This window comes from Rhopalosiphum maidis, chromosome 1 (genome assembly GCF_003676215.2).
Source record: "Rhopalosiphum maidis isolate BTI-1 chromosome 1, ASM367621v3, whole genome shotgun sequence".
In the NCBI taxonomy this organism is placed as follows: domain Eukaryota; kingdom Metazoa; phylum Arthropoda; class Insecta; order Hemiptera; family Aphididae; genus Rhopalosiphum; species Rhopalosiphum maidis.
Window position 1 is genome coordinate 8622898 of NC_040877.1, and position 18716 is coordinate 8641613.

The following is an 18716-nucleotide window of genomic DNA, read 5'->3' on the forward strand; positions in this document are numbered from 1 at the left end:
GACGAAATAAATAAGTATAAATAACACAAAATATATTGTTATTAAATAGTTTACATTTTCATACATAATTTTATATACAGTATTTCAATAGATATTAAACACTAACAATTAATACAAACTATAATGCAAATATAAAGCATTAACTTATTATAGAATACTTAAAATAAAATATAAAATTAAAGATTTTAAATTTAAAAAATTTAATTTTTAAGTTAAAGTATATAATAAAAAAGTAAATTATTTTGAATATTTTAAATAATACACAAAGAATATTGCTGTTGATTTAAAAACAAATGTATGGTATTTTACATTAAGAATATTACTATGATAATAATGATAACAATAAAATGGTCTATGGCACTTGGTAGTGGCAATCGTGCTAAACGCTATTACATAATATATAAATATAATATATATAATATATATACTCAATTAAATAAAGTATAATATATCTTATACATAAATATATATTAATAATTTAACACTCCAATTTTTTGATAATCAAAAGATTTAATTAAATTTATTATCAAAAATACACATCCAGTTGCATTCAAAACACGAAGTAATCTCGTGAATAATTTTCATATCCAAAATGGCTTTCTGTACTATTTTTATTGTGTTACAATTCGCATTTATATCTGTCGTACCTTACACTCACAAGTATACTCTCACTTTTTAGATTAAAATATTCGTCGTTCACGATTTAAAACAAAATAAGGCACGATGTTTTTATTTCGAGTTCGTGATAAGCTAGTCGTGAATAAATCTGTGCTTGGTAACTACGTCGTCAATATAAATTAATAATAGAGCGATTACCCTGTCAAGATAATAAAGTATTTAGACAATTATTATAGAACGCTTTTGTACATGAATGTCCATACTGATGCAAGCACAATACTTTTTTTTGCAATACAGTATTCCAGTTAAATGACGGTTTGTATGAATGCGAGCACTTTCTTACGTATTATTAGTTATTACAGTTGTCAATCTGAATGCAACCAAAGGTTAGGGAGTTGGAACTGTCAAATATAATAGTAGGATTACTTTTAAACTATAAAGTATATATATATATAAATATTTATATATAATAACGTATTATATATTTATGTATGTATGTATATACATACATAAGTCTATTATACTACAATAATTATTTTCCTGTACTCGACAACGAATCGGTTGAGCTTTCATCAGTCTTGGGAGTCGATTGTTGTGGATATGCCTGTGATACAGCTTGAGGTGATGAGTCGCTGTATACATAATTCACTTTGGGTGACTTGTATGAAACGAAGTTTCCATTCGACACCTCGTTCACACTCAAATGGTTTATTTCGTTGGGAAGTGTTTCCGTGCCTTGCGTAGATTGTCCTTTCCCGTCTCTCATGCTATAGAATAGAGCCATTTCTTGATTTTTAATTGCGGATTTTTCTGGCCACTCAGTACTAGTGTTGGTCGCCGCCGTTGAGACTTGTCGTACTTCTGACCCTTGTGGTTGGTTATCATATGAATTATCTGACTTCTGTTGGTTTTCTATGGCTGACAAAATATCTTGAAGTAATCCATTAGAAAGTACTTGATCATGAGCTACGTTTTCACCACCTCCTTGGCCTGGTTGGATTTGGAGCATGTAGTTACCAGTAGACCCTTGTACAGGATACTCTTGTATACCATTTATGTCAACAGATTTTGAACCGACAACAGAGGATCCTTCTAAACCTAATGACTTAACTATATCGTTAACATCCACTCCATCTGGTTGCTGTTGATAATTATTATTTCCCGATTGCTGTTGATAATTATTATTTCCTGGTTGCTGTAAATTGTTCTCTGCGTCTCTCGGTTGTGGATTATTTTTATTTTCTCCAATTTGTTGATTTAAATCAAATGCTTGTTGTGGAGTACCATAGTTGTCAATATTTGATAATAAAAGTTGATTTGGCTGAACATAACTGTTAGGTTCATTCACTGAAACTGTTTGTGTTATTTGCTGATAAGATTCGGGAGCCGGTATAGCGTATGATGTAGATTGTCCTTGATTGTATAAACCATTATTTGGTGTATCTTGTGTAGCTGGGATGTTATACTGTTGTTGATCTTGTGAAACTATTGGACTTTGTTCTACGACTGGGTTACTGTTAGAACTACTGTAACCTGTAGAACTTGATGAAGCAGCATATGCATCATTTCCAGCACCTGGTAATTCTGGAACTGGAGGTGGTATGTATGGTTCGCCTTGGAAACTATTATACTGTGTTGATTCTACAAGACCCGGTGGAACTGGTGCCCTATTTTTTACTGGATTTTTTGGTTGAAGATTTGGCCCTGGTATTTGCCTTCCAGATGCTTGTCCATAGGTTAATCCATACTGAGAGTCTGCAGGCTTTTGTGACGCTAAATCTGGTGGGGGTGTACCACAACAGATAGCTATGGGTGTACCGAATGTTCCTTCTGGAGGAAGTCCATTGTATGAAGACCCTGACGGTGAGCCATATTGTATTTGTAATGAATTATCTATAAAACCTAAAGAAGGAATTCCATATGTGTCCTTAAGAGGAGAAAGTCCAAATGAATCTTTAGATGGAGCACCATATGATTCACTTGGTGGTGGGGGATTATATACAGGCTTAGAAGGTGATCCGTAAGACTCCTTAGGTGGCCCAAATGATTGTCCAGTTGATGGTAGACCATAAGATTCCTTTGGTGGGCCAAATGATCCAGTTGATGGTTGACCGTATGATTCTTTAGGTGGACCAAATGATCCAATTGATGGTAGCCCGTAAGATTCTTTTGGTGGGCCAAATGACCCAGTTGATGGTAGACCGTATGATTCTTTAGGTGGTCCATACGAATCTTTTGGAGGTGGTCCGTAAGATCCACTTGGTTTAGGTCCAAATGAACCTTTGGGAGGTGGTCCATATGATCCAGATGGAGGTGGTCCGTATGATCCACTTGGTGGTGGTCCATGTGACCCTTTTTCAGGTGTGTGGTATGAAGGTTTAGAAGGAGGTCCATAAGATCCACTTGGAGGTGGTCCATATGATCCACTGGGTGGTGGCCCATAAGAATTTTTTGGAGGGGGTCCATAAGATCCACTTGGTGGAGGTCCATATGAATCTTTGGGAGGTGGTCCATACGATCCACTTGGTGGTGGTCCATGTGATTCTTTAGGTGGTGGTCCATAAGATCCACTTGGTGGTGGTCCATAAGATCCACTTGGTGGTGGTCCATACGTACTTTTTGGAGGTGGTCCATATGATCCAGTTGGAGGTGGCCCATATGATCCACTAGGTGGTGGTCCACGTGATTCTTTAGGTGGCGGGCCATATGAACCACTAGGTGGTGGTCCATAAGAATCTTTTGGTGGTGGTCCATATGAATCTTTTGGAGGGGGTCCGTATGATCCACTCGGTGGTGGTCCATGTGATTCTTTAGGTGGCGGACCATATGAACCACTAGGTGGTGGTCCATAAGAATCTTTTGGTGGTGGTCCATATGAATCTTTTGGAGGGGGTCCGTATGATCCACTCGGTGGTGGTCCATGTGATTCTTTAGGTGGTGGACCATATGAACCACTAGGTGGTGGTCCATAAGAATCTTTTGGAGGTGGTCCATAAGAATCTTTTGGAGGTGGTCCATAGGATCCACTTGGTGGTGGTCCATAGGATCCACTTGGTGGTGGTCCATAGGATCCACTTGGTGGTGGTCCATGTGATTCTTTAGGTGGCGGACCATATGAACCACTAGGTGGTGGTCCATAAGAATCTTTTGGAGGTGGTCCATAAGAATCTTTTGGAGGTGGTCCATAAGAACCACTGGGTGGAGGTCCATATGAATCGTTGGGTGTTGGACTATATTCTGGTTTAGATTGACCATAGGAATCAGATGGTTGCTTTGAAGGTGATGGAGGTCCATAACTGGTGTCTGGTATGATTGGTGGTGGTTTATATAAACTTGTCAATGACTGAGCGTGAGAGCTTCCATGATAAGAATTTCCATCTTTAGGTGGACCATAGTCCAAATTTGATGCCGGTAAAACTGGTGAAGGTGAACCTCCATAAGAAGTATCTATAGAATTAATATTATTATTGCAACAACCTCCTCCTTGAGGTTGTGGTGGACCATACGCAGTTCCCAAGGACGATTGTTCATAACCATTGTTTTTCTGAATATACGGGATTGATACACCCGGAATTGGTTGCCATCCGTGGTAAGATATATGAGGTGGGGTTGGTGGAGATGGTACACCCGGAGGCCCCTTAGCATAAGACACTGATGGAACGCCGTAAGAAGGACTTGGTGGTCCAGATGGTGGACCGTACACGGAGTTTGGTACTTGAGGAGCGCCATATACTGGTTTTGGTGGCAACCCGTATGAATCTTGCGGCGGTGGTCCATAGCCTGGTTTTAAAGGTTTAAAACTAGGTTTTGGAAGCCCGTATATTGGTTTTGGTGGACCGTAGGAGTTCGACGGAAGACCATAATTAACGTTAGGTGCTTTTAAATCAGATGAAATATAAGGCTGTGGTGGTCCATAGTTATTCTGGACCGCACCAAACGAAGGAGTTGGCGCACCATACGAATCTGATGGTACGCCAAGACTTGCATCTCTTCTAGTAGGCGACTTCTCATCATTTGCGCCAGAGTTTATCACGGCATTCGTAGTGACTATCAACAATAGACACACAAAACACTTCTGAAACAATAATGTTCAAATATTAGTTCAAAGCTACGAAAACGATATTTACCAAACTACGTTATATATTACATTTTTAACATAATTCATTAGAATAATAATAATAAATAATTAAATGAGATGTACAGCAACTGCGTTTATAAGACTTTCATTTTTGCTCATTAGCCAATAATTCGGGTTAAAAACTATATACAGTGACGTCAAGATTTACTGTTAACAATGACACACAGCATTAGAAATACATTGTTTCGACAGATGAAGAACAGCATACCGATTACCAACCATAATCAAGTGTAGTGCTTAGTAATGATGTGTTGTACAATTCATTCAAACTTTCCCATTCGTTCAAAACGCATTCTAGTATGAACATACCATATAATATCTGTGTATAAATATAAGTACGGCTACAGTATAGGGTCAAACTTTCATTGGTAATTTCGTTTACAGTTTAGTGTAATTTCGTTGAGCGGCCAAAAATAATTTCCTATAATAGGTATGGCGACTACAAATTAAGTGCGGTGTCTTAATAGCTATAAATATATTATTTAATATAGTTTATGATACACAATTATCACGAGTGAAACTAAAATTTAAATTATTGTGAAAACAATAGGTTTGCGTAAACGATGAAACCGTTCCAAAGAAAAGTAAACATTGAAAAAAATACATATATGTAATGTTTATGTATTTATTATAATATGCTGAGAACTCACTAGACAATACAAATCCCATGCGGCGTCTTTTCGTAACGGTGAAAATTCTAGTTTTTATTAAAATGAAATGTGACTAATGTGAGCGTGAGTTAACACTGAGCGCATCTTCCATGATTACGACGGTAGAAATATTTTGTAACGAAAGACCAATTATTGGTTAAATCATGAAAACAAACATATTTATGTGTATTGTGTATACTGCGGTTTATGGTGTTGATTTAAATTTATTTTTACGTAAGTCACGTCAAATACGTAAATAGTTAACGCGACGAAAAAAATATACACGATTATTGGAAATAACAATATTGATTATATAGCTATATTATTATTAGTATTCATAATCAACGATAATAATAACAGTATATTGTAATATGTATTATTATTTTTCTGTCGATGTCCATAAAAATATTTTAAATTACCTTTAGGAGATTTTATATTCGTGCGAGTTGTTACGAAACAAGCAATCGGCCAACAATATCTTTTGAACAACCAACTCATAGAATGGCCATAAATAGTATCCAATAATGTTGTGCGCCCGTTATTATAATGTATTATGTCGAATTCACAAGATTTCTAAAACGTTTACACTGTAAATAAGCAAGTCATATACGTTTAACTGATGCCACCGAACTTTGGAAAATTGCATACAATACTGTTATGTTCATGTATTTATACAATGCAATCCTATTAGAAAGTTTTTCGTTTTATTTTATTTTTATTATTGATTTATGGACAAAACACGTGTTCGGAATCAAACGCCAAAATTGGACCTACTGCACCTGATAAAAAATGACTTAGTGTTAAAAATATATTTAGTGCTTTGAAAAATTAAGTTTTAGATTTTGGAACTACAAGCGCATACTTATTTATTTCAGTTTGCATTTATATTGATTATTATACTTTGTACGAACCGGCTTACAATAGTTTTCTAGGTTTTTGACAACTAATCGACACTCGACTACTATTGTCCGATAATAAAATAATTATAATATTGAAAACTAAACGGTTTGTCGAACAAACTAAAATTACGAACAATTAATTTCTGTAATAATAGAATAAAACGTTAAATTAAAAATAAAAAGAAGAATGATTTGATCACAACACGGAGTTTTAGTCAAATAATAATAACTGGATTTCCAATTCATTGCACAATAATAATGCTCCACCGCGGTAAGACATATTGTACGCTCGCAGTAAGTTGTACGCACTACATTTAACGACCCGAATCACGTAAACGGCCCCGAGAGTTCACTAAACATCGATTGTTCGTTGACGTCGAGTAAAAAAATTGAGGGAATAATAATCATTGAACAAAATTGTTTACGTTTTGACAAAAAGGAATCGTATCTCTTTTTAAACGACAACAAAATGCTACGATAATATTATTGTATTACATTATTATATAAGAGGTAGGTACCTGACATTAAACTTCGGTGTAAGTAACGTGCATACATGTAAAATATGCAATAAAAAATAGCTAATACTCATTTCAACATTTTCAAAAAAAAAATATATATATATATATATACATATCCACTTCATCATGCAAAGTATACGATTGGCTTTTATTTGAAAAAAATTAATTTGTATCGCCATAGCATAACCTCTAAATGGTATACGTATAGACAAATCGAAATAATTGAAAATATTATGTTACTCGAAAGGCTCAAGTATCATTAAAAATTAAAATTTGAATAAATTCATTAATGAAGCAAAATTGCAGTAGAGTATACTTAACGAATCGCCCTGTTTATAGAGGTACCTACATTTGAACTGAACTTTTTTTTCGATAGACCAGCTTTGTATAATTTTAAGTATTACGGTAACCACCGCAAATAACCACATTTTATATTACTATCGTTATTATGCCGAAGCTAAACCATATTATAATTTATATAAAATTATAATAGTAATAACGTGTAAGTGTGGGGTAACTTTTTAATCACAATAATCGTACTTATATGTTGTGTACATATATTATATGTATAAATATATATATATATAGTATACGAGAACAAGTCTTTTTTTTTCGGTCATAGTTCCCCATCGTGTGGGAGAAAGGGTAAATAACGATAATGATATTGTACAATAGTGTCATAATATTATTATTTATTATTCTAATCGCATATCGAATTTTGAAGTATTGCATACTCGCGATCGCCTCCTATCGACGTCTATACGAGTCGGGTCAGTATGTATACACTGCCCGAAAGGACTTATATAAATTATTATATCGACGAAAAGCATCTAAACGCGTCTCTTGAATATAAATAGCGGTCGAATGCAATAAATAATATATTTTCGGTTAGTTATTATTATTTAAAAAAAAAAAATAAAAAAGAATGAACATAAAAAACACAAGTCGATATGTAACATTGTTAGAAGATGCATGTGAAATGAGAGAAAACGCGACCGTCATAATAGGAATAGAATTTACATACATACACACGCATACGCTGCCGTGTATAAGTAATTAGAATTGCACAGAGAATGCAAAAAATAATTCTTGGCGCATTGTCTTACGACAACAGATTTCTATTTGAACGGTCGACCATATTAGACGTTATTTTTTTGTAATGCATATTTTCGAGCCCGTAAACTGGCAGCTTCGATTATAGAAAAACAATACGATCGATAAAATATCACGACTACAACTCGTCTGTACAGTTGCAATGCGTGCGGTTCCCATCATCCGAGCACGTTAAACGAGAGTTATATTATTATCATTAAAAACTCACTGTGATCCGCCGCGTTGGATATCGAGTGAAACTGTTAAAAGCGCGTAACATATTATAATATTAAACTTTAAATATTTCAAGTAATGGCGGGTAACACGTGTTTATTAAATTCAATTAGAAATTTTAAACTCCCAAACTAGACGACGATACACCGACGCCGTGTTGTATTATTATGCGTATCCGTATGGATCGATCGTAGTGCGAGACAACCAGTTAAACAATAATAATAACCTACCTACGGGTTACGGTGAACATCGCGCCAGTGTATTACAAACGTAATCTCTCGAAATAATTTCGTTGCGATTTAAATTGGGTTATTTCGGTGGTTATGAGTTATAATAACTATACACGATTATTAAATTTAATTAATTCTAAAGTTATCGGATTATACGTTTATACCACCACAAAGATAGGCACTTTGCACAGTTGTACTATACACACATTCATATTTTAATATACACGTGATCTCTTTGGTATTTCAAACGCAACGCGCCGAATAATTAAAAGCACATTAAACGCAAATGCATTGCAATATACTAATGTATTATTTTCGTTATCTCCTCTGGTTTTCTTCTGAGAGCAATATATTAAAGAAATCAGAGGTGGATTTCGTGAAAACCACGAGTACAACGATAGAAAACGAACAAGCGAGTACCTTCGATACAATACGATGACAGCGTGAATCTGTTTTAACGTCAAAGAACAAAAGATATTATACAAAACAATATTTTGATATAATTGATTATATACAAATACAAATATAAGACCCGCGTTGAAACGAACTGTATCGAACGTACACATTATTATTATACGATACAAATTTAACTATATAATATAAACACCCAGTCTCTTGTAACACAATTATGAAAGTGAATATTTTGAATTAACAATAATATTCACAGAATCTCAGCAGTAAAAAGGAATATAATATACAACGACTGTAACCTATCACACGTGAGTAAACCATTCAACCAATAGTTAATCGCAGCCATTGTAGTCGGGCGTAAAAACTAAAAAGCAGAGGCGTGCGGCAGACATGATGTGTTCGATGAACCGATTTTCGAGCGTAATACTCCATTTATATCGGTCGTTTTATTTTCATAACATTTATTTTTTTCACTTTTTGGACCTTAAAATAACGACAAATCGCTACTGTACAGCCGTTATAAACTGTGTCCAAGACCCGAGATCGGACAAACGATAATATTATGAATGCACGGCGAAAGGTCAACAACGAGCACTGATCGTAATAATATAATAGAAACCATATTTTTCCAGTCGATTAAAATACAACAATACGCAGAGACGAGCTGATCAGGTCTGTCTGTTTGGCTACTTTCAAAGTGTACTCCAGTGGACAAGTGCGTAAGTATCGGCATTTAAAAACCATCTGTATGCACGATAAATATATATTTTATCAAGATATTATATGTGTGTAGTATGTTCAACGGTGATTGCGATCGAAAAGAAATTTCAGCGTTTGAAAAATGTTTCGTTAGAATATCCTTTCTCGGGGATATTTCTCTATTCCCGAGGTCAGCAAAAGAAAACTGTCACCGTTGCGATTATCGCGACGGCGGTCACCTATAGTCCGTCCAAGTTTGTAAATCGCACGTCCGCCCTCCGGGGACGACCTCTCCGTGTCGTACATGGACACGTATTGCACGTGTACATAAAATAGGTAGGTGCAAATCATTGTACAGGGGGTATAGCACGTCGGCCATTTACATTACACGAAAAATAATATGTTTTCCCGAAAAATTCGTTGACAACGACCGTCGATGAGGGTACGAGACAGGTCGATTTTTCGACAGCGCGTTGTAAACGACGGCATCAACAACCGGATGGCAGGGGGAGGAGCAGATAAAGACGGTCTCCACTACTCTGACTTTTTTTCTTAACGATTTTCACTGTTCGCGGTATTTTGGGTCGATAGCCATAACGATCTAGGGTTATTGTATTACGATTTAAGACGTCGTACGTGGTATAATATTGAATTAGTATTCAAATCTGCAGTTTAATTTTGAATAATTTTGAATATTTATGAAAATAAAATATAAATATTAAATTTATGAATATCTCTTTTATATGGTTTAGTAATAAACGAACCGAGTGGATTTCAAATTGTTTTAACTGTTTTCTATTTGTTAATAATAAAAATATTACAGCATATACATAAATTATATAATATGTCCCCTTGTCCCTTATTAAAAAAAAAAACCTTTGGCGGACGCCGTCGATGTGAACGACACATACGAGCAGGCAATGATAAATATTATTCACATCGTAAATAATTTTTTACGTACGATCTTGTGTGTAGCACTCGCATTTTCTAAAAACCAAAAGGTAAAAATAATCGTTGCGGAAATCGGTGCTCAAACGTTTCTGTACCGCACCGCGCGATGATTGACGTGACGTGTGTCCTGTCAATTATACCGGTACATATATTAATTCATGTATATATTATTGTACCTGTGGTAGACGACACTTTTACCGTATCGTATTAATGCCGATGGTGTAACAATATGTGTATATTTACCATGCAAAGTGCCTGCGATTGATCGGTTGATAATATATTATTAGCGCGCGAGAGAAACCTTTCTGAATGCACCGCAGTGGGTACCCATCTGTACATTATAATAAATACGATACGTCGACGTCGGTCGTTGGCGTGAAGGTAATAGTATGATATATAGGAAGGTATTGCGTGTTGCGTACAGCCAGAACGCGATTTGAGGATAATCGCATGCCGGGTAATTAATTTTGCCGATTTACGCGATACGGTGTGCTATTACCGGCTTTTTAGGCGGAGGAGAGGTGTCTGGACCCAAAGACCGTTTGTGCTAATAGTGCAAACTCGTCGCACATATTATTATTATCATAATCCAAAGACTAACTCTAACGGTGCGCAATAAATAAGAATCTGCTTTGTGCGCGTAAACGCAATACGACCTAGTCGAACAACAATAATATCATAGGATAACATTATTATCCTGTGACGATAATTTTTATTCACAATTTATGAAACGATTATAATAGCTCAGCTAGGTTCGCCAACAACATGAAACTGAAGCGTCTACGTATCCTTTGCGACCGCTGTAATAATATGACGAATTATATTGTACAAGTGAAGATTTCAAATGATTCAGCTCTCCTGAAACCGTTTACAGTTTTCGTATACTCGTCAATATTGTACGTCCATGGTCAATTTCGATGTTCGTCATATTGTTTACTGATTGCGTGCGTACGATATGATATACCTAATACCGATGATAACACCCAACAGCCAGCACACGCGTAACGTTACACGAACTATAATGTTCGGTATTATATAGTTGTATGTTGTACGTGTGTAATGATAGACGTTAGCGATAAGACGAGCGTATGACTATTATAAACTAGTTAGATACCGTGTATGTATATCCGTGTAATTACGTTTTCATAATAATTGTATTCATCCATTCATTCTCGCATATCGTATTTTTACATCGTACAAAACGTTTCGATTTACAGCCCGCGAACACGTGTGTATCATGGGAAGACGACTAAATTAAAATGATGATGATAATAATAATAGTGAAATATTGTACAACGTTATTCGGTGGTCGAGAGAAATCCGGAATAAGTAACCATAGATGTAATAATAATACGCGCGTGGTCTATAATAATGTACTACATGGCTGCATGTCGTTTACTTTTAATTAATAGAACATAATAACCCATGTAATGACACGGGTGACAAATTATATTATATTAAAATCAAATTACATAGCATACTATGAAGATATTATATTTTTACAATGAAATAAAATATACATCACGGCCCGCAGGTACCCGCGGTGACTTAAATTCTCACGTTTCGTAGTAGCAAATGACAAATTTAGTATTTATATAACTGGCTATTAAAAACAATTTACTATTAACTTGATAACGCGATTACGTGATTGATGGTGTACCAATCACATTTTGCAGGTACTTAACGCGCACAGGATTCAAAACTGTCAATTTTCAGTGGTCAAAACGCGTTACGTTGACTGCCGAACAATTTTGACGATATAAAATAAAGTGTATATCGCATACTGTACCTGCATCACTTTTATTATAATCGGTTTGCGATGTGTGATACTATAACAATGTTATTACATTTTAAAAATTATACCCAACAGTCAGCAATTACCTATTTAACATCGAATCGAATGTGTCGATCACAATAATTCTAACGGTATTCTTTGCGAAACCATCCTAAATAATAATTTTGAATGAATCATTTTGTTTAATGCTCAAAAAAAAAATATTTTAATATGACATAGAAGTAGATTGTTTGTGGTTTTATATTCTGAACGAAACGATGAATATAATGATTTTAAAATGATGTACATTTTTTTTAAATTTTTGTTTTTATTTTTATGCTTGTTTATCACATTTGTAACATTTGGAATAATAAAAATGTTTTTATTTTCGACATTAATGGCGGTTTATAGTAGCGAATTGGAACCAGTTACTTTTGGAGGGAGAGGATCAGAAATAAAAGAGTCCTAAAAATTAAGGAAAATAAGAATTTTTACGCAAAACGAGTATTCAAGAAAATCGATTTCGTTTTTTATATACATACATATATATATATATAAATAATTTAAAAACAAATTACCATAGAACATTGAAATTTTACTAAATATTTAAATTATCATTTTCTACATATGGTATAACTTTCTAAATATTTAAGCCTTTTTTACGGTATTTATAGACAATTTAAATTATTGTTTTTAGTTTTTTTTTCTTTAAATTACGATAAAAAAATTATAATTGTGTTAATTTATGATTAAAATATTAATAGAAATGTAATACAAGCTACTTCATAAATCACAATTATAGCAATTTAATAAAATTATGAATATTTTTAAATAATTCTGTAGTTAAAAATGTATAAAATGTACAATGTGTATATTTTAAGATTGAAAATGTAATACAAAATGTCTTGTGAATAGTTCACAATGTGACCTAAATCTTATAAATATACAATACAATGTTTTAATAATATTTTAAGTTCATATTTGGATGAAATTAGATATTTAAATAAAGAATAAGGATTTTAGTTATTTCATAAAAATTATTCATGAGTACTTGAAACTTTTAACGTATATTGTTATGATTTATGAAGGCAATGAAATTTCAAATCCAATGTTTTCGGAAAAAAATAATTCAACCCGCTGCATTTATAATAGTAAAATCAATAGTAAAAATAATTTGTTTTTAAACTTTTTATGAATAATATTATAATATTAAACAGTATCTTTTTAACAAATTTAAAATGTCAATAGTTGTTATTTTCTGTATTAGAAACGAACATGGTTTTTATTTATTTATGTTTACCGATAAAATATAAACAAGGGGAATACGGATATCCAATTTTTTTAAATGCTGTACAAAACAATCAATGTAAGAATTCTAATCCGAAATTCAAATTGGACTTACGCAAACCTTACATGCAAATAACCCCGATTCTACTCGGATACGTATTTTTAGATTCTATATTCTAAATATCTATAATCATACATGTGTAATATAATAAAAAATAATATTATAAACACATCAACGTGAACAATATTTATGTAGATACCGCGGTTTATCAGTTTACCACAATTTACTAAGCGTTTACTGATTTGTAGGACATGACATCAAGTAGAAAATCATTTTTGCCCACGGTCTACGGGCGATTATCTATAAAACGAAATCCTTCAAAGTTCAACACAGTTTAAGCGAATAATTTTTTTTTTTTTGCAAACAACACTATAATAATAATACTATTACGGCAGCTTTCTATTCCGCACGATCATTATTCGCCAACCCAGTCCGGTAGTATGGAGCGTAGACACATTCTGGCAATCCCACACCAGATGATTGGCCCGAAGCCCTGAGGAGACCGAAAACGACGACGTTCGCCCATTAATTATACGTGCGCACAATAATAACATGATCGATATAATACGCGACGTAAGAACGGGTTTCATTGTACATGTATATACGCACATAGAAGAGTTGTGATTTTTCGACTGGAAAGCCGGAAGAACGTGACCTGACTCGGCGCGCGCGGAAGTATATTCGGCGAGGGAATCGCAGAAAACAACCCCCGATTGTTGATTATTTCGTGAATGGCAAATTACGGGAAACGGAATGGAAAACAACCAGACGGTATGGGAACAAAAAATAATAATAATAGAGTAAAAGAAAAAAGAAAACCACTATACTACCCTTATTTCGTATGCTACTCAGCAGCTTCAGCTAATGCGACAAGTTTTCCCTCGATGACGACGGGGGTAACAAAGCGAATGAATGTGATTGAATATTTTCCTATATGAGACATATATTCTCCTCACAATCTGTTATTATCGTTTATAACCATTGTAGTATTGGTACGAGTAGGGAGTGTGTGATTTTTTCTGATTTTAACAGGATAACTTACCTTTAAAACACCGTCATATTATTTCTCTCAGTGCCTAATGGAATACAATTCATATAATATACAATATTATCATTTGTAATTATTTCATTAACTAAGACGTATAAACTACAATTAAATTTCATTTTAATCGTCATATTGGTAGTTGTTGAAACGATTTGCGTCACTCATAAATAATATTATATTATTATAATTTTATGTAAAAAAAAAAATGCAATTTAATATATTTAAATATTATATTTATATATATATATATATAATAAATATTTGCAACACATGTCACAACATATATGTAAACTTTTATAATTATCACTTTTTAATACTTCTTAGTTTTTAATAAAAGAGCAATTCTAAATTTATATGGAACACACATCTAAACATTAAATTATATAATCTACTTATTATTTAAATCTGTTTATCATAATATGTAGTACATTTTTAATGAATAATCTACCTATATCAAACAGCTATTAAAATAACGATATTTTTCATGATTAAAAATTTAAAAAAACTAACAACAAAATAAATATGACTGTTTCATATTTTATTATTTTATTTTGGTACTTTGGCAACTGAAACTGCAAATCGCATAATTTAACTCAAAGCCTGAGGAAAATAAATAATAGCCCCATTTTCTTATAACCCAGATTCAAAGGTCCATTTACATCCCATAGGCTCATATTGAATGTATTATGTTACATTAATATACATAAACATTATGAATATAATATTATGTATAATGTGATTGCCTAATATTATTTTTCTTGGTTTATGATATCGTTCTAAGTATTCATTTTACTACCAATAACTTTCTTAAGAACACAGCATCAAAGTTTAGTTTAAAATAATATAGTACTCGTACTGTAAACATAATTTAAATAAATATCTTCCAAATAAATTATTGATATAAATTATTGTATCTTAATATTAGTCAAGATAATATATTGTAAAGATAGTTATTTGTTTTGTTATGTCTCGTGCAGTTGTAAAACAAATTTAAATTTGAATTAGTCATTAAAATCGATAGAAATAACCGTAACAAATACACTACGTTATTCCTTTCTAAGTATTGAATATCCATTCGATATGTAATATTAATAAAGTTATTATTTAAACAACCTTATCTGATACTATCGTTATTATTTTAATGAGTTGTAATACAAACATTTGTCAACAAACCAAATTATCTACAATGGTAATAAGTACCATTATAAAAGGATAAGTCACGCTCAAAAGCGGAAATGAGATCTGTGCGATTAAGAAAATATTCCGTTCTAGACACATTACCATTTATCTGATTTAAAATATTGCATTTTTATTACATAGCTTTTCTTGAATTACTAACTACTCACTAAATAGTTTTGCCAAGAGATAATTCCTAAAAACTATGTATTTAACATAAATAACATAGGTAGCCTAATTGGACCAAATAAACAATAATTATCCAGTAAATTTTAATTAAAAATTAATTTATGCTACGAATAAAACAGTATACCTATGAAATTTTAGTATTATAATTAATATGCAATAATGTAGTGGTAAATTTACTTATAAATTTCTCACTTTTTCGAATCTAAAATTTGATTTTTTTATCACAATGGAAAAAACTAAATAAGTATACGTCGCAATATTGTATGTTACAAACTTACAAAAATTACAACACAATGATCGGTGTTAAAAAATATATATCTATAGGTATAAGAATTATTTTATTATTAACTAGACAACATCTTTGAAAATAATAAAAACAATGATTATATTAATTTGGTATTTTTAGGTATGAGAATTAAATATATATTTAATCATACAATAATTTAAAATAGTAGGTTTATAATTATAAATATAAAAAAAAAATTAATTTAATTTTATGACGTCCTAAAATATTTTCTAATTCGTGATAAAATAATCACCCAATATATTTAGAGACTCACATGAAACAAAATTGTCTTTTAAATAATAAATTCATCAATATCTATAGCTATGAAAAGTAGATACCTACCGACTACTGCGGAATCTACATTATACAAATATTATATAGGAATAGAAAAAACTCGATATTTAAAACATTAGCACAGGATAGTTTAATTATTGTCATTTGCAACGCAGAGATCTTTCTGCGTCCGACCGTGCAGGTGGCTTACGGTTGGAATAAACAGCGACCGTCTAAAATCTCGCGGGAAAGAATGGCTGTAATGGGGACGATCTTCAATAACTACACAGCGATGTTTACCTGTGTCAATCGGAAATCCATGGTGTATCCTTTTGAAACGCGAACGCGCGTGCTGTATCGTCAACTCGGAACTCTTTCCGGTTAAAGGCGCTGGACCGCAGCAGGCTGGAGGGTTGAGACTCGAACGAACGGTTCGCGGGTCTTAAGTAAAAAATCCTTTGAGATTTAATTAAAAAAAAAAAAAAAAAACAATCGAATATCATCCGGATATGCGGAGAGTCCGAATAACGATTGAAAACGCGCGCTCGCACACGTCGCGACGATCTCGCCGGAGAGAAACGTGATGTTCTTGTATTAGTACGCGGCCGTTGGTGCGCGGTCGGTCATCGCGCGATCGGAGACATAATGAACCGGACCCGACGGTCGGGAAGGCTATTTATACGGCGGCGATCGAGACGGTACGGGCCCGCGGAGCGGACCATCCGGCGGGCCCCGAGTGGGAGGCCGCGTGTGTGTACGCACATATATACATATACTATGTTATCTGGTCGTGCGGACGGTATACGAACACAGGTATCTGCTGCGACCGGTCCCCCGGTACCGAGGTAGAGGTAGCCGCTGCCAGGGGAGTCGATCCGGCTCGCGGACGAAAGAGAAAGTGTGTGTTTGGGTGCGCGCACGTGTGTACGACACGATGCCTCGGTGTGGGTATACGAGCGTAAGTACACGTCTGTAGCTTACGCCCAAATGTTCGCGCGCGCGTGTGTGCGAGAGAAGAAAGCACGGGAGGTTACGGCCTTCGAAGACCTCCCCGACCGACGACCTTGAACCAGAGTGCCGGTTTTCAGTGGTACGTCGTCGATCATCGGCAGCGTTGGGTTTCACGGACACACGATTATTATTATGATGTCGATCGATTATATTATATCTATATTGTCGCCGACGTACCGCCGTCGCTCGAACAACGATAGTCAGCCAAAAACTAAAACGATTTAAACGCATAGTACGACCGGTTTTTTTTTCTTTTCGAGAACAGTCGAGCACACGCTGTGATCGTGATATTTTTATGATCGGATAATGGACGTTTTGATATTTTTCACGTGCTTTGTATGTCACTTATTTCTCCGTGCAAATGTGGCAATGCATAATACCATGTTAAATGTTGCCCAATAGTTAATAATACGACGACCATTAATAGAATGTATTATAATAGAACGAATATTTTTAAAATTCAAGTATTATGTTGTATAGCCCTATAACTTAAAGGGATCGCGAGAAAGTACACATTCGTTTCAATCAAAAAATTAAGTGTAATTTACTACAGTGGATTACAACTGGAGTTATTGAATTATATTCTAGTCGAATCCCAAATATAGTAAGTTAAAGTCACTAGTCAGTAAGTCACTTGATTGTGACCAAACTATGAATCTTATCTTTAGTATTTATTAATTTTGATACTAACATATATCAATAAGAGTCTAAAAAATTGTTATCAAAACATATAAATGCGTAATTTTGAAAAGAAAAACGATTTCAATTGGTTCTAAAGTCCCGCAGTGCTACAATACCTACGAGTACTCATAACTTTATAAATCTTACGTTTAAAGATAATTATATTAACTTTAATAAGACTGAAAAACTTTCTGCCGAGTACTTTTTTAGATTTTGTATTTCATTCTTTTTTTTAGTAGTTAGTGCTTAACGTATATCTACAATCGGTAATTCCATGGCATCTTTAAATATTATAATATAATACTGTAAATACAATTATAGTTTTCTTTACTCGATTTGCTTCAATAAATATGCTCGATTTGTTTACTTTAAAATAATATTGTCGGTTTTTCACCTTTTATTGACCAAGTATGTATTTGGATGGGTATCACTACATTATATGTTATACAAATAAAAAATTTAATTAATTTTTCTTCTAAAACAATCGATATTA

The 18716-nt window shown here is 33.6% G+C and overlaps 1 protein-coding gene across 2 annotated transcripts; it reads right to left on the reverse strand.

Moving 5' to 3' along the window:
- Positions 1-252: 252 nt before the first annotated feature.
- On the reverse strand, positions 253-17164 carry LOC113560969 (extensin-2-like). 2 transcript variants are annotated; one of them, XM_026967114.1, is made up of 2 exons: positions 16832-17164; positions 253-4690 (listed from the first exon to the last, which is right to left on the reverse strand). In XM_026967114.1, exons 1-2 carry the CDS (start codon positions 16850-16852, stop codon positions 1151-1153), a joined length of 3561 nt encoding a protein of 1186 aa, XP_026822915.1. In that variant the 5' UTR covers positions 16853-17164; the 3' UTR covers positions 253-1150. The 2 variants fall into 2 exon arrangements, with proteins under 2 accessions (XP_026822915.1, XP_026822914.1); XM_026967113.1 differs by having other exon boundaries at positions 253-4693.
- Positions 17165-18716: the final 1552 nt, after the last annotated feature.